At 41.7% G+C, this 23,964-nt stretch overlaps 1 protein-coding gene across 3 annotated transcripts in view; it reads left to right on the top strand.

Moving 5' to 3' along the window:
* LOC133258052 (ATP-binding cassette sub-family C member 4) overlaps positions 1-23,964 on the top strand; it is a 184,096-nt gene that overhangs the window by 116,702 nt on the left and 43,430 nt on the right. For all 3 annotated transcript variants that reach the window (XM_061434391.1, XM_061434389.1, XM_061434388.1), the window contains one exon: positions 14,538-14,617. In XM_061434391.1, the coding sequence (XP_061290375.1) occupies positions 14,538-14,617 (80 nt within the window). The remainder of the gene's footprint in view (positions 1-14,537; positions 14,618-23,964) is intronic.

The following is a 23,964-nucleotide window of genomic DNA, read 5'->3' as shown; positions in this document are numbered from 1 at the left end:
AGAGATGCTCAGTGTGTGCCAAGAGACCTGAGCAGATTTCAGGAGAGGCTGCTGTTGGATGACAGGATGGTCCAGAGAATGAGTCTGGATTACCCAGGACATGGGACCTGCAAACCAGGGAGGGAAGGCTGCTTGTCTGGAGTGGCATCACTGTGGGCAGGATGGAGGGAGCAGACCCAGGCCAGGATGGGAAGGCTTTCAACTCTGTCCTGAGATCAGTAGCATCTGCTTGGTGAGAGGACTGATCATACACCTTTCTGGCTTTCCAAAGGTCTGTCACGTTGTGGAACCTCGTAGTGGGGTAGATTGGGAATTTGGGGCATTTTCGTTTTTTAAATGGCACTTCCCTGGGGGTTCAGTGGCAAAGAATCCACCTGCCAGCACAGGAGACCTGGGTTCGATCCCTGGGTTGGAGAGATCTGGAGGAGGAAATGGCAACCCACTGTAGTGTTCTTGCCTGAATATTCAACGGACAGAGGAGCCTGGCTACAGTCGGGCTACAGTCCACGGGTCAAAAGAGTCGAACATGACTGAGCACGCATGCTTGTACACACACAGTTCTTTTTTTTAAACTTTCCCAACTCTCTTACTCTTAATTCACACTTAACCACATGGTTTGTGGTCATTTGATTCTTTGTTTTTAATTTAATTTTATCAGGCATAACCATGGCAAATTCTATATTCTCACTGTTTATCATTGTTCAGAGGGCCTCATAAAGAGGAAAAAAAACAATGTATTTTAGCATCCTTTTAACACGGAAAATTATTGTATAATGAGTAATTTGTAAAATCTGTGCAAACTTCACATCAAACTCAAGTGAGATTACCGTATTGTCTGGATTTATTTTTGTAGTTCTAGGTAATGACTGTTATTTTATACCATTCCACGATGAGTTATTAAAAAAGTGAATTTTGGTCCCATCTTTTTTCTGGGCTAGTACTGAAGTTCCTTCTTTTGTAGCTATAGAACATCAGAAACTCTCCTTTCCCCATGACATACAGACTTCAGCTTTCTGAAACTTTTGTCATGTCAGAGGGGGGTTTATCGTACGGAAAGAATAGGACATTTTTCCATAAAAATAAAAATGCTGTTCAGTGGGGGTTTCTTCTCTGCTACCCACACCCCTCATCCCTGAAAAAAAAAACTTTGGTGCTTAATCAGGGTTCCAGATGTTTGTATGTATTTATTTATTTCGATATTTATAGTGTTTGCTGTCAAGCCATTTGCCTCCCCGGGTGCATTCCAGAAATTTTAAAAACATACATGGCAAAGCCACAAAGATCAAAGACCTGTGTCTTAGGAACTCTTTGTAGCACTTTAGGCCTGTCCCTAAGAAGATTTCTGTGAAAGGAGCCGCAGAAGAGCTCTTACTGTCCAGGTCACATCTTGAGGAATGTTCTGGATGCGGACCAAGCACCTGGTGAAGAATCCATCCAGGGTTGGGTTCTTCCTCTGCTCAGTGAGGGGCCTTTGCTTGAAACCTCCCTGCAGTGCACAGCCTTCCATCGCTCATTAGGACACCTCCTGCCTCTTCTATTTTCACGTTTTATCACTGGTCTTTCTGTTATTTCTTCCTTTAAAACAGGGAATAACTGTTTCTCCACCCTCCTGTGAAAGTATGGGTTTCATTTTCTGTATTACTTTTAAAACACATAATATCTACCATCTCAGTGGGAAACAACAGGAGTTTTGTAGTAACCATACTGCCTTCGTGACTAATACGTCTGAGAGAGAAGGTGCCTTCAGGAGTTGAGACCGGAGAGAGAAGCAGCCGAGCTTCCCAGGTGGTGCTAGTGGTAAAGAACCCACCTGCCAGTGCGGGAGACGTGAGACATGGATTCATCCCCTGGGTCGGGAAGACCCCCTGGAGGAGGGTGTGGCAACCCCCTCCAGTATCCTTGCCTGGAGAATCCTATGGACAAAGGAGCCTGGTGGGCTACAGTCCATGGGGTCGCAAAGAGTCAGACATGACTGCAGCGACTGAGCACAGTCATGTGCTCTTGTGTTCTGCGTAACAGAGTCTCAGACATTGAAGGCCTCCTTTGAAGTTCTTTTCTGAATGTTTTAAAAGATCATGGATTTAGCTTATGGGGTTATTGATCAATAGATATTTTCCTGCTTAGGCCTGCTTACTGCTGATCTCTTCCGGGTGGTAGTTGAGGTGGAAAGAGAAGTGGGAGGATGAGGCAGGCAGTCTTGTGACGCGACAGCCTTGAAAAGAAACCTCTCGTACCTTTATACCTACTCTGAGGATGCAGCAAGCGCTACAGAGCAAACCAGCCAAGGTATAAACTTGACCTTAAAATCAAACTCTGGGTTTTACCCATCTAGAAATCTGTGGTGCTTTCCTCACTAACCTGGGAAGCTTCTGCCAATAGCAGCATGTGACTTGCCAAGCAGATAAGGAGCTGGCAGGTTGGGCCTCACGCCTCTTGCTCTTGGGCATTCCGTGTGCCTCCTTACCTTTTCAGGTGTTTGACTCTGCCCGCCCTTTTTCTCTCCAGCATGTCCACCTCCTTTAGGTGAGAGAGTTGAAAGGAATTGCCTTCAAGCATAGTAAGCTTAGCACAAATTGTGTGGAATTCTATATCTTCTCCAGGTTGCCCTGTTTGGAGAGGAACCTTTTGCCTTTACTTAGGGGCTGGATCTCCTCTTAGAAATCCAGCCTTGTCAACAGTGACTTCAAGAATATAACTTGGCTTAGGTTCCCCACACTGCCAGTTCATGCTGAGTATGCCCTCAGTAACTGGCTGTCTGCTCAATCCGGTTATCCAGCCCTTTTGGTCAGATTTCAATTTGAGACCTTTCCTGATAATAAAAGCCTTGTTGTTTAGTCACTTCAGTCATGTCCAACTCTTTGAGACCCCAAATACCGTAGCCCACCAGGCTCCTATGGTTCTCCAAGCAAGAATACTGGAGTGGGTTGCCATTTCCTTCTCCAGGGAATCTTCCCGACCCAGGGATTGAACCTGCATCTCTTACATTGGTAGGTGGATTCTTCACCACCAGAGAAGCCTTAATAATAATAATAAAAGCCTTAAATATTTGTTAAAATCATTAGTTCACTTTTTCTATTTAATGAGTTTCACATTAAATTTTGTCTGAAAAGTCACAATTTAGCAATGTTTTATAAAATCCTTTGTTTCAGTTTTGCTAAATGTATTTTGAAGCCCAGGTTGAAATTTAGCTACAGATGCTTTCATACTTAGTGTTCTTTCACCCATGGGAACTGGTGGTTTTGTTTTTCAACAGAATTTTTATATTTTATGTATGTGAGACCAGTAATGGCTTCAGATTGCTGTTTACTATTAGATCTCCACAATTGCATGCTGTAGGTATGGGTAGTTTTATGCCTAATGACCGAAAAGGCTAAATTAAAAATAACTGTTAAAATATTTTCTCTTTCTAATTGAATGCTGGCAACATCTTGATTTTTCTGACAAGAGTGATGGGTATTATTAGAAGTTTATCTTATCCTGAATGATAAGAGTTCAGGGGAGAAACTTTTGTGTTGAGTTTGTGGAATTCTATTCCCATGCTCCTCATTTAATTTTCTTTGGTTCTGACATCATTGTTCCCTTTTACTTTGTCTAAGGGTCTGTATTAAATGTCATGTGAGCAAAATAGAAACTTTTTAAAATGGCATCACGTTTAGAACGATGTCGGCTAAGTCATCATGTCTGCTAAGTTCTACTGAGGCTTATTCAGAGGTTTTCAGTTTTTGCATAAGGGCAAAGATATTGACAGTTCTGTATATGTGTGGTATCCAGAGTTTAGAAACAAGCAGACCTGTATTCTGAAAGAGAGGCCCCACATGCTAGGAGTCTTCCCTGCATGGCATTCTCTTCTGCATTTGTAGCTTTCTTTTTGGTCCCTTCCTTCAACTCCCCCCAAACATTTAAGCTTCAAGGCTCCTTTCCATCATTTAAATGGATCCCCGGTCATCCTTCCTTTAATACAAGTTCTTAGATGCTCGCTTCTAGCATATTCTGTGGGATTTTGTCTTCTTTAAACTCCAGGCTCGCCCATCCTTGCCTCCTTTGATCTAATGATACATCTTTTGTTATTCTTGTTGTTATTCAGTTTATAAATCGCCTCTGACTCTTCGCTACACAGTGGACTGCAGCACGCCAGGCTCCTCTGCCCTCTACCATCTCCCAGAATTTGCTCAAATTCATATTCATTTGGTCAGTGATGCTATTAACCATCTCATCCTCTGCTGCCCTCTTCTCCTTTTGCCTTCAGTCTTTCCCAGCATCAGAATCTTTTCCAGTGAGTTGTCTCTTCACATCAAGTGGCCAGAGCATTGGAGCTTCAGTCGTAGTCCTTCCAGGGAATATTCAGGATTGATTTCCTTTAGGATTGGCTGGTTTGATCTGCTTACAGTCCCAGGATATATCTACCTTTGCTTTTGATTCCAGGAGAAACATGCCCTGGAAGGATAGGGAATGTAAACACTCACTGTCATCTTCTATTCAGATCCACTTTGGATTTATTTTGGTGTTTTCCCCCTTAGCCTTCTGTTCTTTTTATAACCTCCTCTACCTTCTTTCTGAATGTTGAGCTTTAAGCCAACTTTTTCACTCTCCTCTTTCACTTTTATCAAGAGGCTTTTTAGTTCCTCTTCACTTTCTGCCTTAAGGGTGATGGTGTCATCTGCATATCTGCAGATGACACCACCACCCTTAAGGTTATTGATGTTTTTCCCAGCAATCTTGATTCCAGCTTGTGCTTCTTCCAGCCCAGCGTTTCTCATGATGTACTCTTCATATAAGTTAAATAAGCAGGGTGACAATATACAGCCTTGATGTACTCCTTTTCCTATTTGGAACCAGTCTGTTGTTCCATGTCCAGTTCTAACTGTTGCTTCCTGACCTGCATATAGATGGGGAAACAGTGGAAACAGTGTCAGATTTTATTTTTGGGGGCTCCAAAATCACTGCAGATGGTGATTGCAGCCATGAAATTAAAAGACGTTTACTCCTTGGAAGGAAAGTTATGACCAACCTAGATAGCATATTTAAAAGCAGAGACATTACTTTGCCAACAAAGGTCCGTCTGTCTAGTCAAGGCTATCCAGTGGTCATTATGGATATGAAAGTTGGACTGTGAAGAAAGCTGAGCGCCGTAGAATTGATGCTTTTGAACTGTAGTGTTGGAGAAGACTCTTGAGAATCCCTTGGACTGCAAGGAGATCCAACCAGTCCATTCTAAAGGAGATCAGTCCTGGGTGTTCTTTGGAAGGACTGATGCTGAAGCTGAAACTCCAATACTTTGGCCACCTCATGTGAAGAGTTGACTCATTGAAAAAGACTCTGATGCTGGCAGGGATTGGGGGTAGGAGGAGAAGGGACAACAGAGGATGAGATGGCTGGAAGGCATCACCGACTTGATGGACATGAGTTTGAGTGAACTCAGAGTTGGTGATGGACAGGGAGGCCTGGCATGCTGTAGTCCATGGGGTTGCAAAGAGTCAGACAAGACTGAGCGACTGAACTGACTGACTGACTTCCTGAGTAAATCATAGGAGGTGGATTGCGATATCATTCCTCTGTGGCAGCAAGCCTGCATCCCACCTCGCAAAACAGTTGGACAACAGGTCCCTGAAAAGAGGGTGCCCTGGTCGATCAAGTGCAGGTTTCTTTGGTTTAATCCAACACTTGAAAATTAGATAAAATGAAAACCGTGTTTAGATTTATTTACAGTTTTTTGGGGGCTTCCCTCATGGCTCAGAAGGTAAAGAACCTACCTGCAGTGCAACGTTCAATCCCTAGGTTGGAAAGGTCCTCTGGAGAAGGGAATGGCTGTGCACTCCAGTATTCTTGTCTGGAGAATCCCACGAACAGAAGAGCCTGGTGGGCTGTAGTCCACAGGGTCACAAAAGAGTCAGACATGATCGAGTGACTAACACTTTCACTTTAAACAAATTTGTTAAAAACCCCTCCTGACAGACTTGGTGTAAGAAATCTGTTTAAGTAGTAAATTAATTTAGGTGGCAAGCACCCCACCTGAATGTTGTTATATGCTGACAGTTTAGATGAATGGATATTATAATCTCAGCACATTTCTGCCCTTTGATAGTGTGTCTGTTTGCAAGAGTCTACAAACGTGGTAATATTTCATCAGTTTGCGGCATAGAAGAAAAAGAAGAAAAATGGCATAGTTTCTTATTTGTATTTATAGGATGCCGATATGAAGCTGAAAATGCTGCCTGGCAGGTTACATGGCTAAATACACATGAAGAAAGATAAGAAGCCTGGAGACTTTTGGCACGGGGTAGGGGGAAGACAGGGTCCGTACCAGTAACTGTCAGCTGTGTTGGAGGGACATTCTCCATGGCGACCAAATATTTTTTAACCTTCAACTCACCATTTCCTTGAGGAATGTAGCATATTTTTAATGACTTTATTGATTTGATGATTGGGTTACAATGTACTTTATTTAGTGCTGGAACGTTTCTCTCCTGTCAGCACTTTAATACAAATAAATCTACTTTTTTTGGCACCACTTTGATAGGCTGTAAAATTGGTTATATTTGCAGGAAAATTTGTTTTCCTATGGTATGGTATGTTTATATGCAGACATAGTGTGACCTTCCCCCCTCACACCCCTGTTACAAAATCATTATCTGTCATAGTTTACATGGAAATAAACACATGAAGGGCTGTTACTGCTGTGTCCTGTTAAAGCAACATAAATAAAAATGTGGGTTTTATGTCTGAGGGATCACAAAAATAGATTTAATAATTTTATTATACGTCAAATTTTTAATGCTTTAATCACTTATTTTTTGCTAATGTGTTACAACTTTGCAGTTGTAGACTCAGTTATGTATTTTTTTAAATAATAAGCATGCAGTATATCCTTCATTCATTGCAATGGTGTACAAGTGAATTTGATATTTTATATGCAATGAGACCCAGTAAAAGTGCATCTTTATTTTGTTTGTATCACTCAATTTATGAGCAGAATTAGAATACATTCTGCTAATAAGTTAAAGTTTCTTATGAAAAACAATGTCACATATATTTGTCTTTGGTCAGTTGTCATAAATTCAATCTGGGGGTTCAGATAATATATATATGTGTGTGTGTGTGTATATATATATATATATATATATATATATAATCTTTCAAAATAGTTTTTATGAGACTTTACTTCCCCTTCTAAGAATACTATCTAGTACATATTTTGTTATTAAATAAAAATATAATTAATTTTATTCATTCAGTTTCAAAAGATTTTTTAAATTATTTATTATTTATTTTTGTTTGCACTGGGTCTTTGTTGCTGCACATGGGCTTTCTCTAGTTGCGATAAGCAGGCCTGTCATTGAGGTGTCTTCTCTTGTGGAGCACGATCTGAGGGTACACGGCCTCAGTAATTTCGGTGCATGGGCTTTGTTGTTGCATAACATGTGGGTTCTTCCTGGACCTGGGATTGAACCCATATCCCCTGCACTGACAGGCAGATGCTTAACCACTTGACCACCAGGGAGGTCCTGCTTATTTTTAAAGCATGATAAAACATTGAATAAAGCTGCCCTAATAACCCCTCTCTAAAGAGGCAAGTAGAATTTTACAGCATTATAAAAGCTCTTTTCACCCCACTTTCAAATAATTTTGAAGGGCAGAAATTATGCATTTAATAAATAGCGGCGTTACTGAAACTATGGAATGCTTATAGTGCTAGTGTAGGCAAAACCCCCAGCAAATATGGACCAATGTCCATTTCTTTGATATTTTCTCCATGGGAAGAAAGGAACTTGCAGAAAGGTGATAGAGTCCACTTAAGAAACCCAGGGAAAAGTCAAACTTAAATGGCTGTCTGAGTTTAATGAGTGGTTGTTTTCTGAAGGGACAAGTAATTTAAGGGAAGCAAATTGATAAGGTAGGTGCAGAAAACGCAAATATTTTTCCTGGACAGTTATGTGTATCCAGGGTTTTTTTTTTTTTTTTTAATGGTGGGCAGTATGATGCCAAGGGAGAAAAAGATCATAGCTTGCTTTTGCTTGCTGGAAGGTAGGGTCTTTTAGTCCTTTCCTTGCTTAGAGTGAACAGACATTTTCAGAATTTGGTCAGCTGTCCAGCTCTTTTCCTTGGAGAAGAAGGGAGTTGCCTCGCCTAGGTACTGAGCACAGAACCCAAGGAAGACTCACAGATGCCTTGCTGCCCAGGAGCAGCCCAACACATCCGGAATCATGCAAATTGAGCTGCCTGCTAAGTGAGGAAGGAAAGAATATCGTGCACAGGCATTTGATGTCTTTTTATGGGAGAACAAAAGAGTTTCGATTCTTTCACTTGGAGTTCAGCCTGGCCATTGTGTGGCTGAGGAGGCTTAATGAATCATTGTTTAACTAAGATCCTGCCAAGTATTTGACCATTAAATAGCCTGCATGTGTATAGAGTTCTTCTCTGACAGACTCTTATTTGACTGTGATTAATTGGCATTGAATTGGTATTTAATTACCTCCCCAGAAATCTAAGAACAGTTTGTGTTCTGATTAAGTTATTTGATGTATAAACCTGCCTGGCGCTGGGAAAGTCGGCTCTGTCCTTGCTGTGTACCTGTTTCAGTGCTGACGGCCTGACCTCTGGTTGCTCAAAGCCGAGGGGCTGTCTCAAAGTACCAAAACGCAATATGGATTGGGATTTCAGTTTCTCTTTTAATGTGCAAAAGTTTTAGGAGTCAAAATACAGCCCGTAAAGGTTTTCTTTTATGTTGAAGTTCTTTAATATATTCATCGGGCTGTGTTAAACATTTTATGCAAATGTATCAGCTTCCTCACTGCATAATGTATTACTGTGTGCATGCACGTGAGATGGCCAAGGGTAGAGATTCCACCGGCTGGACACAGCAACAATGAAAGGACTCTTTGCGACCCCATGGACTGCGGCCTTCCAGGCTCCTTTGTCCATGGGGGTTCTCCAGGCTAGAATACTGAAATGGGATGCCATGCTGTCCTCCGTGGACCGAACCCAGGTCTCCCTTGTTGCAAACAGATTCTTTACCATCTGAGCTACCAGGGAAGCCTGATGAAGAGACACTCGGGGCCAGTTCTGGTTCAGGTGTCACTGTCCTTAGAGAACAGATGATAGCGGAACCAGTGGGAAATGACCATTTTGGGGAATAGAGTTCCAAATATAAGGGGGGCAGGTGCAAGCCAGGTCACGGGAATGAAGAGAGGTATTAAAAAATAGTTATATCCCGGAAACCAGCACCTAGGATGATTTTCTTTTTTAAAAGTCATTACAGGGATTAGCTATCACAGAAGAAGTCAAGATGAATGAGGATGGAGGGAAAGATACTGGTTTTACAAACCAGATGATGTGTGAAGAGGGTGGCAGCTGGACTGGAAGAAGGGTTTGTGAGATATTTGAATAGCCCACAATTTAATGTGAGGAATGTTTGACCAAGAGGGAATGTGTCTCCTATGCTCCCTCCTGCCTCCTTTTCTTTTTTGGCCTCTACACGACTTTCAGGATCTTAGTTCCCTGAGTTAGGATTGAACCTGTGCCCTTGGCTGTGAAAGCCTAGAGTTCTAACCAGTAGACCACCAGAGAATTCCCATCCAAAAGCTTTTTATAACTCATAGTACACTATATAGAATTATAACTCTTTGAGCAGTGTTTCCACTTCTTACAGCTTTTATCTAATTTTTAAAGGAAGGAATACAGTACTGAAAATGATTTTTCCCTTCCCCCTCTTTTTTAAAAAGAAAATTGAAGTGCAATCGATGTACAATGTTGTATTAATTTTAGATGTACAGCAAAGCGATTCAGTTATTCATATATACGTATATCCATAGTTTTCCACATTCTTTCCCATTACAGGTTATTACAGGATATCAAATGTAGCTCCCTCTGCTATACAGTAGTTCTTTATTGTTTATTTTCTATATAGTATGTATCTGTTAACCCCAAACTCCTAGTCTATCCCTTTTCCCCCTTCCCTATGTCTGTGGGGCTACTTCTTTTTTATAAATAAGTTTATTTGTATAATTTTTTAATCCCCTTGTTTTTAATGGTGTTCTCCATTTGTGTGTTTCATTTTCCTTCCCAACAAAGGCCCATGCTCTCACACTTAATACAACCCAACCACATTTGTGTAACAACTGTCGGGGGTTCCCAGAAATTAAAATGATGTACTATAGATACACCAAGATCAGATCTGGGTGTTGGTTGATCCCACTCCAGTTCACCTTCCGTCACTTTACATGGGATGGGTTGTGGGAGGAAGCATTGTCTTCAAGTTTAGTCATGTTCTCACACCAAATGTTCTGCTGTCCCATTTCTGAGCACTACAAGTTCTTGTACGCATATTGGAGAGGGAAGGGTTGATTTTGCATTCTGAATGGCAACTTCCTGATACTTGCCTTTGAAGAAGTGGGATGTCCCTGGTCAGATGACTTTATTAACAGATCTTTTAACCTTTGTTTCTGTGGGTGCACGTTTCCCAGGCGAGACTGCTCCGTGTTTTAACTACCCAGTTCTCATTCTTCGGGAAGTATGAGATGAAAACTGTGCATTTTGTCCTGAAACTTGGTCAAGGTGCAGTGTGCCGGGAAAAAAGACCTTGGAGGCAAAGTGGTGTGTTTCTGTGATTGGAAGAGTCCTGTGATGATGTGTGGTGTCCTGTCCCCTCAGAATTGACATTTCTTAATTGCCTAAGAAGAAATGTGGCCACCCCACTTGCTATGGTTCATAGTTTATGTATGTATGTATGTAAAGGTTGCTCAGTCCTATCTGACTCTGCAACCACATGGACTGTAGCCCACCAAGCTCCTCTATCCGTTGGTTTTTCCAGGCAAGAATATTAGAGTGGGTTGTCATTTCCTCCCAAGGGGATCTTCCCAACTGAGGGATGAAACCTGGGTCTCCTGCATTGCGGGCAAACTCTTTACCATCTAAGCCACCAGGGAAGCCTGGTTCATGGTTTAAGAATCCCCAGAAATCATGAAAGCTGTAGGCATTTTCCAGTGGGTATGCTCCATTGTTTTTATCAGGCTCACAGTGTTTCAGAGCCATCGTCTTTTTACTGTCTGTTGCTGTGTGCTAGTCTGTCCAGTCCTGACCTTCTATGAGCCGTGAGCCAGACTCCTCACATGACATGTGCATAAGATCCAGGGGTAAAGGAACTAGCCTGACCTAGCTTCCTGACCTCTTTTCCCCCCACCGTGCTTAGGCGATGTAAAAAACTACTCTCTGTAGAAAGACATATATGGCGACTGCAACAGGTGGTTTCCTGGGGCAATATGCAAGGTGTATCCACTCCTTCAAGGTCAGTGCGCTGCCATAGTTAACATTAGGTGATGGGTCTTGCCCTGTGTCACAGGATAGCATGAGGCTTGGAGAGGGTTCTCGAGCCCTGAATTTTCTTAATCAGTTATACTTTTCTTAGACTGTCTGGTTCATTCATTCTTTCACACGCTTATTCACTTCTTACTCCATTCATTGAATCTTCAGTAACTTGTTCAGTTTAATTTAGAGGTGGAGATATTAACCATTAATTATGGTTAGCCAGGAGATAATTCCGAGGAACTCGTCTATTTTAATGTTCAAAGCATTCAGCAGCCAGTGGAGCACGTGTTAGCCAGTCAGAAGGGGCCGGGCTGACAGAGGCCAGTTTGGCCTTAACACCAGCCCTGCCTGTAATTTTATTGACTCATTCTCTCTCTCTCTCTCTCTTTTTTTTTAATTTTATTTATTTTTAACTGGAGGATAATTGCTTTACAATGTTGTGTTTGTTTCCATTATACATCAACATGAATCAGCCATTCTTATTAGTAGATACCTAATAGAGTTTTTAGATGTGTCTGCTAAAGTAGCTCTATGTCGTAGATGTGATGGCATGAATTTTCTCAGTCTCTGTAACCCTGGATGCAAGTCTTGACCTGTTTTATAGCCGAATGTCAGTGAGTTAATTTCCTCCTGCCTCTAAGCCTAAACTGCCTCTTCTGTAAAATGGGGACAACATTGCTCTCAAGAGTTTTGATGAGATGATTCACCTGTGGTTTCTGGCACTTTTCGGTGCTCATGTGGTGGTGGTGGTGGTCTGTAACCAAGCAGGGGTGACCACAAGGCACGACCTCAAGGAAAAAATGCCGCCCAAGCTGTGGTGTGTACCACAGGCACGCTGATGAGTCTGTGCAGGGTTGGTCTGTGAGAACAGTGGCCGAGACAGAACTGGTCCTCAGCCACCTTCTGGGAGCACTCAGACTGTCACTCCCCTGGGTCACTCGTGTAAGTTGGTCCTCCCTCCTCTCTGCACCCAGCCTTCTCCTCAGGATGTCCTTCTCACAACCATGGCTTTGAAAAGAGAAGTCAGGCTTCTTTCTGACTGAAGGGAATTTTTCAGCTCAGGCCCCCTAAGACTGGACTCGTCCTCCACTCCTGTTCACACTCAGCTCTCTCCTATCTTAGCACTCCTGAGGTCATGCCCTTTCCATCAAAGAGGCAAATATTTGCCCTGCTTTTGCCCTTTCTCACCCCTCAGTCTGCACACATGTCATTCCTCCCACCTGGACAAACTCCTCTCTCCATCAGTCCATCCCCTGCCCTCCTCCCAAGCGCTCAGGCTGTGTTTCCTCCATGAAAAGTTGTTAGCCTAACCCTGCAGTTCACCCGCTCTGGTGTCACCCGCCACACTGTGACTCCGTCGTCGCTGCTTGTCTTCTGCTTGCTCCCGCTGTCACGCGTCCCTCTAACTGCTGTGTCCCCTCCTGTGTATCCCACGAGCCTGCACAGCATCAGATGACAAAGTGCCCCCACAGACACCAAACAAAAAGCTGGGTCAAGTTTTTAAATCCAAATAGCAAACTCTCTTGTTTCCAGATTCTGCCTACGTTAAAAAGCTGTGTTTTTCCAATGAAGAAGTCATAAAATTTAAACTGTATCTTTTAACTTTTTTTTTGATGTGTATATTCCTGAGTTTGGCATTGATACTTTGAGAAGTTTAAAAATAGCTAGGTGGGCCACAAAACAAGTAAGAATGTGTGGGAAAATTGCCCATCTGATGTTAATGGTCCTTAAGCAGAACTGATAGCCCATCGAAGTGTGGCCTGGGAAACAGCAGGAAGGGCCGCTTGGAGGAAATGCAGACCCTCTAGCTCCCCCAGCACTCCTGAATCAGAGTCTGCATTTTACCAAGTGGGCCCTCCTGCAGCACCTGCTGGGCTTTGCCAGGTGACATGATGTCTCACCTTATTGGTTGGGCACCTGTTAACTCACCCGGCGCTGTGACTTAATTCTTTCAACAGCAGGAGCCCATTTAATCCTGAGACTCACCTTCTATGAAAGCAGGCATTCATAGAGGCTCAGAAAAGTTGTTACTGGGGCATACAAAGGTATCACGAAAAGACAGTTTCTGGGTCTGTGTTTCCTAAGGGTGAGATAGGAAAGTTTAGGCCCAGCCTGTGAAGGTCTGGCCTGGCCAAGTGCAGTAGCCTCCAGCTCCTGGTGTGGGCACACTTGTGCTTCCGGTGAGCCAGGCTCCTTGAGGAGGACAGTGGAGCAGGCTCATCCCGGCAGTGGAACCCCGGCCCCGGCTCATTCATTGTCCAGCTGTGGCTGGTGTGAAGGGCCTCAGGAGAAAGTCACCTGTGACTGAGATCAGGAAGTGTAGGTAGAGGTCCCTCATCTTACCTACAGGCTGGCTTCCTGGAGTCTTTATTACAAAAGAAATTTAGGGGCATAGAGAAACGCACTTCTCGAGCTACTATCCCAGAATAGGGTCTGCATGTGTGTGTGTGCACGCATGCATACCTCTGTGCATTGTGTGTGAGTGCGCAAGTGCATGTATGTGTGTGCATGCATACCTCTGTGTATTACTTCAATTTCTTTGACTGTAATCATTAAAAAGACCAGAAATCAGTTCTCCTCTTCCAATCCTGCAGCCTTTAGGATATCCTGTTTGGGTGGATTCTGAGAAGGGAAATAGAAGCAATGATAGGAAGTGATCATTAGGCATCAAGTAATATTTCTGTTTTCTGCCTCTATCCCTCTGATCATCTTGGATGGTGAAACGTGAGCTGTGTGTTTGTCACATCTGGTATACCTCTGAAAGCAACAGCTTATCACCCCAATAGTAAACGCTCAGCTTGAAAGAACCCCAAATTTCCCAAAATGTAAAGTGCTTTTGCACCATCCTGGAGGCTAAAAAGTTGAGGAAAGGTTGTAATTACTTTTTAAAAAAAAAACAGTATCACTTAGCAAAATTAATTCTGGTAGCATAGTTAGTGTAACAATTAGGATTATTAGTTTATGTACTTTGTAATTTACCAAGCTAGCACTTGAATCCTTAAATAGTATGAACAGAAAAGGAGGGAATATTCTACAATCCTTCAACTCTTCCTGATATTCTCTTTTGGTAATATTGTATATTTTTTCTTCATCACTGACACTGCCTCATTTCATGTGAATCCCTAATATATTAAATACATATGCATTTAAAATGCTATTTTGATTTGTCCATGAATTGTTTCTGTTAAAGGGCTTGCCTGGGGAAATAAGTAATTTCTTGTGTCCTGTTCTTGCAGGAAGAATTTTGAATCGTTTCTCTAAAGACATTGGCCATATGGATGACTTGCTGCCGCTGACATATCTTGATTTCATCCAGGTAATGTTTAAGAGTCCTGTTAGAGTTCTCCCAGGGAAGAGCAGAGTACCTTTTTCTCAAGGCATTTTCTCAGGGGCTGAGGGTGGGTATTTCAGCCTGATGATGTGTCCTGTTATCTTAAATAAATGCCATGTTTGTGAGAGAAAGGTGCGGCTGTGACTGGGAGACTAAGTAAGTTAACATGAGTAACACCTGGGACAGGAGTGGCTACACAGTCACGTCAAGGTTGGTCTGCAGCAGCAACATGCAGGGTAAGTGGTTCTCCTTCTGCCTTCCAGGTGTCTGGCGTGGATTCCCTTTACTGTGTGCATTTCATAATATAGAAATAATCATCTCTCATGGAAAGATAGCCTAGATTAACTAAATTATGCATTGTATTACCACAAAGGACAAATATTTACTGCACCTTTTTTTTTTTTTAATATAAAGCTAGGTGTGGTTACTTACAAAGAAAAGATTAGTAATAATAAGGTGAAAATAATACTTTAACAAGGACAATAGAGAGCAGTTATGGAAGATACAAAGCCTTTAAAAGCAAGTACCTTTAAGCCAATAATTTGAGTATGGGATCAAAGTCATCTCAGAAAATGTATTTTTTTGTTTGTGTAGGCAGCTTTTCTTTTAACATGTTGATTGCTGTATCTTAAGGTGTCTTTTTTTTTTTTTTTTAAATCCTATAATCCCACAGAAATACCTTCTCTCCAGCCTTTGTTTTGTCTGTCAACTTGGAGGTTCTAAAGAATGGTGTTAGGTTATCTCAGTTCTCATCTGCTTATTCAGTACGGTTGCTATTTGGGTTTTTTTCCCTGTTGTTTTTTCCCTGTCTGCTTTTCACTTATTCAGGCTATACAGGGACCTTGTCAAGTGTTTATTTTGGATTTATCAAATATATACCATTTATCAAAAGCTGTATATTTTCTAAAATCCCAGCTGCTGCTGCTGCTGCTGCTAATAACTCCTGGATTTAAACCCTTCTCACTTTCTCTAAGTGCCAGTTAACATGATCCCATTTAAGGCCAGGAAGGAGAGAAATGTGGTGGTGAGGATGTGCAGTTATGGCCTGGTGCTGATTCTCCCAACTCCCCAGTTTTATTTCAGTGTTCAAATGCTCTCTAAATCAAAACTTAGGCTCTCTTCAGGAGCCATTGCTATAAAAGGAGTCCGAAGTACATAATTTAGAAAGTTAGCTATGTCAGGAAAATCAGTACTTGGTCTGAAATTATTCTAGGCATTCCTGTAAGTCACAGACAATGTGTCAGTGAATATCTGGCTGTAAAGGTGTAGCCTATGGGAGAAAGCTGCCACTGTCAACCAATGTGAAGTAGGCTGTGATTTAGAGGCAAACTAGTTTTTTCTGCAAAGATGTCTGATTCTGCTCCCCACGCGCCCGCCCCCCGCCCACTGCTTTTGCAGACTTATATGTTTGAGTCCTACCGGGCTACATAAGTTATCCTCAGAAACAATTTTTTACCAAAAGAGTCCTGTGTTGTGAGGGTGATTGTTAATTACTTTGAGAAGATTTTGTGGAAGTTTCTGTGTCTTGGCTACTGCTAGCCGGGCCAAGATTGGGTTTCCAGATCCGATTGGCCCACTCTGTGCTTAGCACATGGTTAATTAGTCTTCATAAAGATAATGCACCACATATATTAGTGTGCCCTAGAGAGGAACAGGGATAGATGCCACTTGCTGTCAGCATCCAGCATTCTCAGTGGTGTGAGGAGAAAATTCTAGTCTCACCATTCTTCTTTTTAACCTGAGAGACAAGGGTCTCAGTTAATCTTGATGGAACACACCATTGTTAAATACCAGTAGTCCCAATTAGCTGATTTCTTGAATCTAAAAGCAATGGTAAATCTCTGTATTATTGTCTCTAAGAAAGCAGTGTTTGTATAAAAGATGACTCAGTTATCAATTATGATAAAGATCTGTTGTCACTTGCTTTGTTTGCAGGTGTCTTTAATAAGGCAGCCATAATCCCTTCAGGAAGAAATATTTTCTCCTTTTAAAAATAGTATTAGCTAAATATAAAAGCCCTGATCCCTGCCATTGTTGTTGATTCTTTGAGGGACATTTCCCAACATTCATTGTTTAAATGGTTGTCAGGAGGAATCAAGTGAAACTTAATAAACAATGCGGTAACTGGTTCATCGTACTTTATGTGCTGAAGCCTTTCTGCAGAGGATTTGCATTCGATGAGTGGGCTTTTGATGAGGTATCACTGGGATCATTTTGAAGTATTTGGGCCTGTTGCTGTATTAGCAAGAGAAGATTTTTATTAAAGCCAGAAAAATGAAGTTAACCTGACCTCAATGAAAGGCCAACAACAAAAAAAAATGTAAATTGATTTTTTTTTTTTTTAAAGTTGGGTAGCACTCTGTAATGATGAAAAGAACTCCGAGGTGTGATCTGGGACTCTTAATGGAGTCATGTAAACTTAAAATAAACACTATTATGGTAAGCACATAGAATGAAAACTAATTTTCCAAATCAAATACATTATATTCAATTCATTTTCCCCAATCAACCAAATGTTTAAAACCTGTTAGTTATAACAGCAATCTTCTGGAAATTAATTAGAACCCTATTAGCTCTGCTAGCTGAGCCGAATGAAGAGGGTTACTCGTTACATTTCTAAATAGGCTCCTGAATTAAAGCAAAGGAAGGTCAAAATGACAATCAGCTTGACTCACCTTATGACTTTTCTTATGTTGATCTAGTTTTTTGTTTTTTTTTTAAGGAATTGTTTGATTTTTTGAATGGACATTTTATCCACTTTGACTTATCCTCAGTATTATCTCAGTGACCAGTAACATCCTCTCAAGTGCATGGGAATCTGAAATGGAAGGTCTCTTGTCTGGCCCATCAGCTTGTCTAAAGAGTTTTGTCATCCCCCTTCTTAACTGAGATTGAAAATTTCCTGTCTGCCTTTGATTTTAATGTCCTTAGCAAAACCTGCTGCCGACCTCAGGAGAAGCTGGGTTTTAATACCTCTCATCGGATTCTTAGGGTAAGGATCTTAGTGACTAGCAGCTGCCCCTGTGCTCAGGGAAACTCACACAACGCCAGTCCTCTTAAGCCCATCAGCTGAGTTTAGAAAGGGTTGGGAATTTCCATATCAAGAAGTTAACCTTGGTTTTATCTTGTGCTCCTTCCTGATCTACATGTCATCTCTGAGGCTTGAGCCAGAAAGAACTTGGTAGGATGTATAGCAAGAAATAGAATGCAAATCAAAATTCAAAGCTCAGATATCTTTCCACTTTTGAAATATTCAAACCAACACTGACATGTTTAACATTTGTTTCTTACTGATAAGCATGTGATAATACCTTACAGGAGAATTAAAATCAAATAGATATAGAAATAATGTAATTACACTTATCCATGGGAATTTTTTAATCCAGAGCATGTGTGCTTCATCAGTTTTTCTGTAAGACAATGACAGTTTTGTTGATCTTGAAAGTAAGAGTTCAGAAAATGGACCATTGGGTTGTAGTATAATTGAGTCTGCTGCTGGTGAATTGGGGAAAGGAAACAGAGAACAGGATCCTCATCAAGGGTTAGGAAAGGTAATTCTCCAGTGAGGAAGTCAGAAGTCAGATTTTATCATTCATTTCACTATCAAAGGGACTAAGATGAGAAAATGCTATTTAAAGTGTGAACCAGTTTGCTGGGCAGATAGAAACTATTTCCTTAACTTTGTCCCTTGGACTTCAGTTTGAATTTGTGTGAACATTAATGGGTTTTGGTTTATTTTTTGTTTCATTTTTAGTTTTAGTGAGTGATCCATATCCATGCTGATGAGTGACACAGCTCATTTTAAAACAAGTGTGCTTCACAACTGTCTGGCATTCCCATGAGAATTCCAGAGGCCCTGTGGGCTAACGTGTGGGATTTAGGAACCTGAGTTGACACAGGTACAGAACAAGAGTGAATGAACAGAAAGTTTTGGCTGCCAAGGCCTTCTGGAAGGGAAGGCCAGAAGTGAGGGAAGTTTTTGGATGTATCATAGGAAATAAATAATTTATACAAAATGACAACAGTCTGTAGGTTACCTCAGGGTTGCCGTGGGCTTATCAGATAAGTTAGCCAGTGGTTGGCAGCATGAATCTGGTTTATCAAGGTGTTGTTGAAACTCGTTTGTTTGTTTGCTTTTTCAAAAATCATAACAGCTTTGAGTACTAACAGTATTTTTAAAAAACCAAGTCATTTATGAAGCCACAACTTGGTGTTCTTCCCTCATTAAAACTAAATATCTTACATGTGAGAGATTTCAACATGGAAGGAATTCTTTGAAGAAGGGTTTGACTTTCAGAATATACTGAATTTGAATAAATACAAACAAGCAAAATACTGGTCCATTAAAATTCACGTTCTTAGTGTATGACTGATATTTTTAATAGCACAACATAAATACAAGCAACATAAATATAGCCACTCATTTTCTTAACAGTGATTAATTTAATTAATGGTATATACATACATAATATTTACAATGTTTCTGTCGTATTTAATTTTAAATTTTAATTTTATTTAGGATTAAATAATTCTTAGTGATTAATCATTCCAATAATGATTAATCATTCCAATAATGGTTAATCATTCCAATAATGCTTAATCATTCCAATAATACAGTATATTTATAACATTTGATGGGCAGTTATAGTCTTCAGTTTGCACTGAACAGTATTTGTATTGTTCTGTTTGCAACTAGATATATAATAATGGAAAACATTGAAGTTTTTTTTCGTAAAATGAGTTCTTCCTATTTCATATCTCACATCATATCTATATATCTTCCATTTGGTTTGTTTTCAGCAGTCTTTTATTGGACTTCTATGTCCTAGGGATGTGGGATGGAAAAAGTAAAGCCCTTGTCTTCATTCACTGAGTGTGTTCCATGTAGTAGGCACAGGCAGGGCTTGGAATATGGACGAAGTGAAGTGAAAGTCGCTCAGTCATTTCTGACTGTTTGTAACCCCATGGACTATACAGTCTATGGAATTCTCCAGGCCGGAGTACTGGAATGGGTAGCCTTTCCCTTCTCCAGGGGATCTTCCCAACCTTGGGATCAAACCCAGGTCTCCCGCATTGCAGGCGGATTCTTTACCAGCTGAGCCATGGAGGTGAATGAAACTAATTCCCGTCTTCCATGGTGAGACAGTCATCAAGTACATCAAATACAAATACAAATGTATTTGATGTATTACTGTGAGAGTGTACTATTTAGGAGAATGGATAAGGCTTGATTTCCGTGTGAGCCAAATGTGATTTACACACTCAGATCTTCCTTGATGTTTCTGGACCTCCACGTGGAGGTATCCTGTGCTTAATTGGAAGTAACAGAGAGAAACCTGGAATGAGCATGGCACCTGCATATCTGTCACTGAGCAGATAGTCACTGAGTCTGTGAAGAAGGACAAGTTTTCCCAGAAAGAGTGAATGATTTTCAGGGCTGAACCTCAGAAGCTTATGGAAGTATTGATGGGGTGGGGATTGGGGTTGTGCTGGGTGATATTTTCCTCTTTCCCTTCAACAAACAAGGGTTAGAGTTGAGTCCTTGAGGTACAAAGCCCTCCCCTCTTGAGTCTTCTCCAGCCCCCCAAGGAGAGGGAGCCCTCCAAGAATTCATCACTTTCAGAAGGAAGTCCTGGAAGGCAAACTAGATGACGGGGGGGGGGCGGGGAGGGGAGGTGCAGCTGGAGGCAGCTCCTTGTCCTGGGTCAGGAGGTGGGTGGGGCTTCAAGGAGGTACCTTTGATCCCAAATGAGACCCCTGTGGATGGTGGGGTTGGAGGTGTAGCTGGAAGCCAAGTGCCCAATGGGAAGCAGTCTTTTCTTTCAGTCACCAGCTGAGAGTAGGTATGGCAAGGGGTGTTTAGCGGGTTGTTCAGTTTTCTTTTTAAAGGATGTAGTTAGTGCCAAGTGTGTTCAAGCTCATTTTTGATGATTCTGCTCATCCTTGGGTATATTTGGTAAACCTTGAAAGATACTTGATAATTTTCATTTTTATTACTTCTAAAGTGTATATTCTGTATACTTTTTCTTGTCCTATTCCTTCTCACTCCCTAAAGAGAATTTATTTACTATTTTGTAGTTATATGAAAGACCTGCTTTGTTTTATTTCTTTGTTTCTTGTGTCTTTGCTTTTTGAACACTGTGTTGAATAGATTACCCTGCCCACAATTCTCTAAGACCAGCAGACACCTTTGTTTTTTTCCTTCAAATGCCCGAATGTTTGCTTATTTAGGAATCAAGTGTACTTTCTTCAGTGAAATACAGACTAATATATCATAGAAAGGTGTTAGAATTTCATAGATGACAGTACTTATTGGAACTGTTAAATTGTGAATTCCAAGTGCAAGAGTTGTTTGTCTGGCAAGTTGGATATTCTGGGTGGTCTTAATAAATAAAGGCTTTGCTTGAATAGAAAATATGTTAATGAGACAGCAGATGTGTGGGAGTGAGGGATGAATTGGAGAAATAAAGGAGAATTCTGTGCTGAGAGTTTCACAATTGTCGTAGATGTTCTCGATGACGCATTACAGATGGGATTTATACAGAGAAACTCTGAACTGATACCTATGCTGCTGCTGCTGCTGCTAAGTCGCTTCAGTTGTGTCCGACTCTGTGCGACCCCATACATGGAAGCCCACCAGGCTCCCCGTCCCTGGGAATCTCCAGGAAAGAACACTGGAGTAGGTTGCCATTTCCCTCTCCAATGTGTGAAAGTGAAAAGTGAAAGTGAAGTCACTCAGTCGTGTCTGACTCTTAGCGACCCCATGGACTGCAGCCCACCAGGCTCCTCCGTCCATGGGATTTTCCAGGCAAGAGTACTGGAGTGGCGTGCCATTGCCTTCTCCGAAATTATACCAAAACATTAAGATTCTGAATTACTCTAGCGTTGGCCAGCTATTTAGATTGCAGCAGTTAAGGGAGCATCTTCCGAAACCCTGCCTGGGGAGTTGGGAATGGCTTCCAGAACTTTATTTAGGGATGGATGAGGCACAAAGCGTAGGGAGCCCAGGAGAGTGTAGAATGTTGGTGTGGCTGGCATAGTGTAAATAGTTGGATTGTGAAGTTGGAGATCAGTCATTGGAGGAGACAGAGATGGAGAGGCCCAGTGGGGGTCAGAACATAGGATGACTTGTGTCATCAACACAGGAATTTGGTTTGGAATGTTTGTAGAATGTTGGGGTTTTGACAAGGTAGGGAAGACAGGAAGAGGCACTGGTTTGTCCAAGTTCATCGTTGGAACAGCCAGATCATGATGTCAGGTGTGGCTAATGAAAACCCTCCGTTCTTAATCGGGATTCTACCCTGCAATACAGTCTGTTCCCTCAGGTGATGGCATTGTTATCCTCATATCCTAACAGAGGGGCAGTCACAAGTTTGTACACTGCTAATTTGATTCTTCAGTTGCCTGTCCAGTGAAATTATAGTGACTGACTGTTCATTATAGAGCATGAAAAAATGCAGTTGCCGAAGTCTATTTAGTGTGATTCTGATGATGTGAGAACCCTGAAAATGTTTTTTTTTTTTGCAGAGTTCTTCAATCTCTAGGACAAACTTGATGTTTTCATGGTCTGAGGGTATATTGAATCATATACAGATTTTATGTTAACTGGTAATCATTCATGATGCCAAGAGCTTTAAGTGCTGGAGTGGGGAACCCCAAGGTCTGCCTTTCCAGTCTTGAATCCTAGGTCTCTCCCTTTGTCCCAAAAAGCTGTACTTTCCTTCTCCATAAAATAGAGATAATATGACCAATATCAGAAAACTTGTTCTGTAGACATAATGGAGTCAATAAAATTCTTGGTGTAACATCTAACTACATGTTAAATGATAAATAATGGCTGCTGCTAAGTTGCTAAATCGCTTTAGTCGTGTCCGACTCTGTGCGACCTCAGAGATAGCAGCCCAACCAGGCTTCCTGGTCCCTGGGATTCTCAAGGCAAGAACACTGGAGTGTGTTGCCATTGCCTTCTCCAGTGCGTGAAAGTGAAGTTGCTCAGTCATGTCCGACTCTTAGCGACCCCATGGACTGTAGCCCACCAGGCTCCTCCATCCATGGGATTTTCCAGGCAAGAGTACTGGAGTGGGGTGCCATTGCCTTCTCCGAAATAATGGCTAGTTTTTTTAAATGCCACATATATTTTTTAATTAGGAAAAATAATCCAATAATGCATTATGTTGCACTAAAGTAATTGTCACAGTTTCCAGGCCCATGTGTATCACCACGTGAATGTGTATCACAGTGTTTCTAGGTTTGTAATCCCTGAAGATTTTAATGGATTTTTAAACTTTTTGGCTGCACTCTGAAGCCTATGGGATCTTAATGCCCTGATCAGGAATCAAACCCATACCCCCTGAACTGGAATCGAGGAATCTTAACCACTAGAACACCAAAGTGAAAGGTAGTGTTGTTAATTGCTCAATCGTGTCCAACTCTTTGCGATCCCAAAGATTGTATCATCTCTCAGGTTCCTCTGTCCATGGAATTCTCCAGGCAAGAATACAGGAGTGGATAGCCATTCCCTTCTGCAGGTCGTCTTCTTGACCCAGGGAATGAACCCAGGTCTCTTGCGTGGCAGGCAGATTCTTTACTGTCTGAGCCACTAGGAAAGCCCCACTGGACTACCAGGGAAGTCCCTAATGGACACTTTCTAATGTATGCTCATTGGGTTGGGGGGCAGTGGGGAATAGAGCTAAATATTTCCATAGAATTTCTGAATCTTCAGGATCTCAGGTAACATGTAGCAAGGAATCTCAATTATTCCTGAACTCTTTCCATTAAAGACCTGGATTCGATCCCTGGGTTGGGAAGATCCCCTGGAGAAGGGAAAGGCTACCCACTCCAGTATTCTGGCCTGGAGAATTCCATGGACTGTATAGTCTATGGGGTCGCAAAGAGTCGGACACGACTGAGCGACTCTCACACACACTCACTTCCATTAAAAGGATGGAACACACACATACTTTCAAGAAGTCCTCCAATAGCAAAATATGTGGAAATGAGCAGTAAGAATTTATGCATATTAATAAAGTTTGAATTTATCCAGACTAAAAAATTGGGAGACTGCTCTGAGCATGCAAACTTGCATGCCACAAAATGCTGTAATTTATTGAGGAAAGCTGGATTGCCAAACCTGTCCTCCTCACACTCCTTATTCTCTCCCCGCCGCTCCCCGCCCCGCCTAGAAAACACCATAACAACAGCTCGGCTGGGCTCAAATAACTGACTCTTCAGGTCCTTTCATGGACACAAAGGGCTTATCCTGAGGCCTCTTGAGCCACCAATGCCGGCCATGGTGAGACCACCAGGGACCTTGTCATTCCCTCAGCACACAC

This window comes from Bos javanicus, chromosome 12 (assembly GCF_032452875.1).
Source record: "Bos javanicus breed banteng chromosome 12, ARS-OSU_banteng_1.0, whole genome shotgun sequence".
Classification (NCBI taxonomy): domain Eukaryota; kingdom Metazoa; phylum Chordata; class Mammalia; order Artiodactyla; family Bovidae; genus Bos; species Bos javanicus.
Note: the sequence above shows the minus strand (reverse complement) of the source record. Positions and strands in the feature narration are given on the sequence as shown.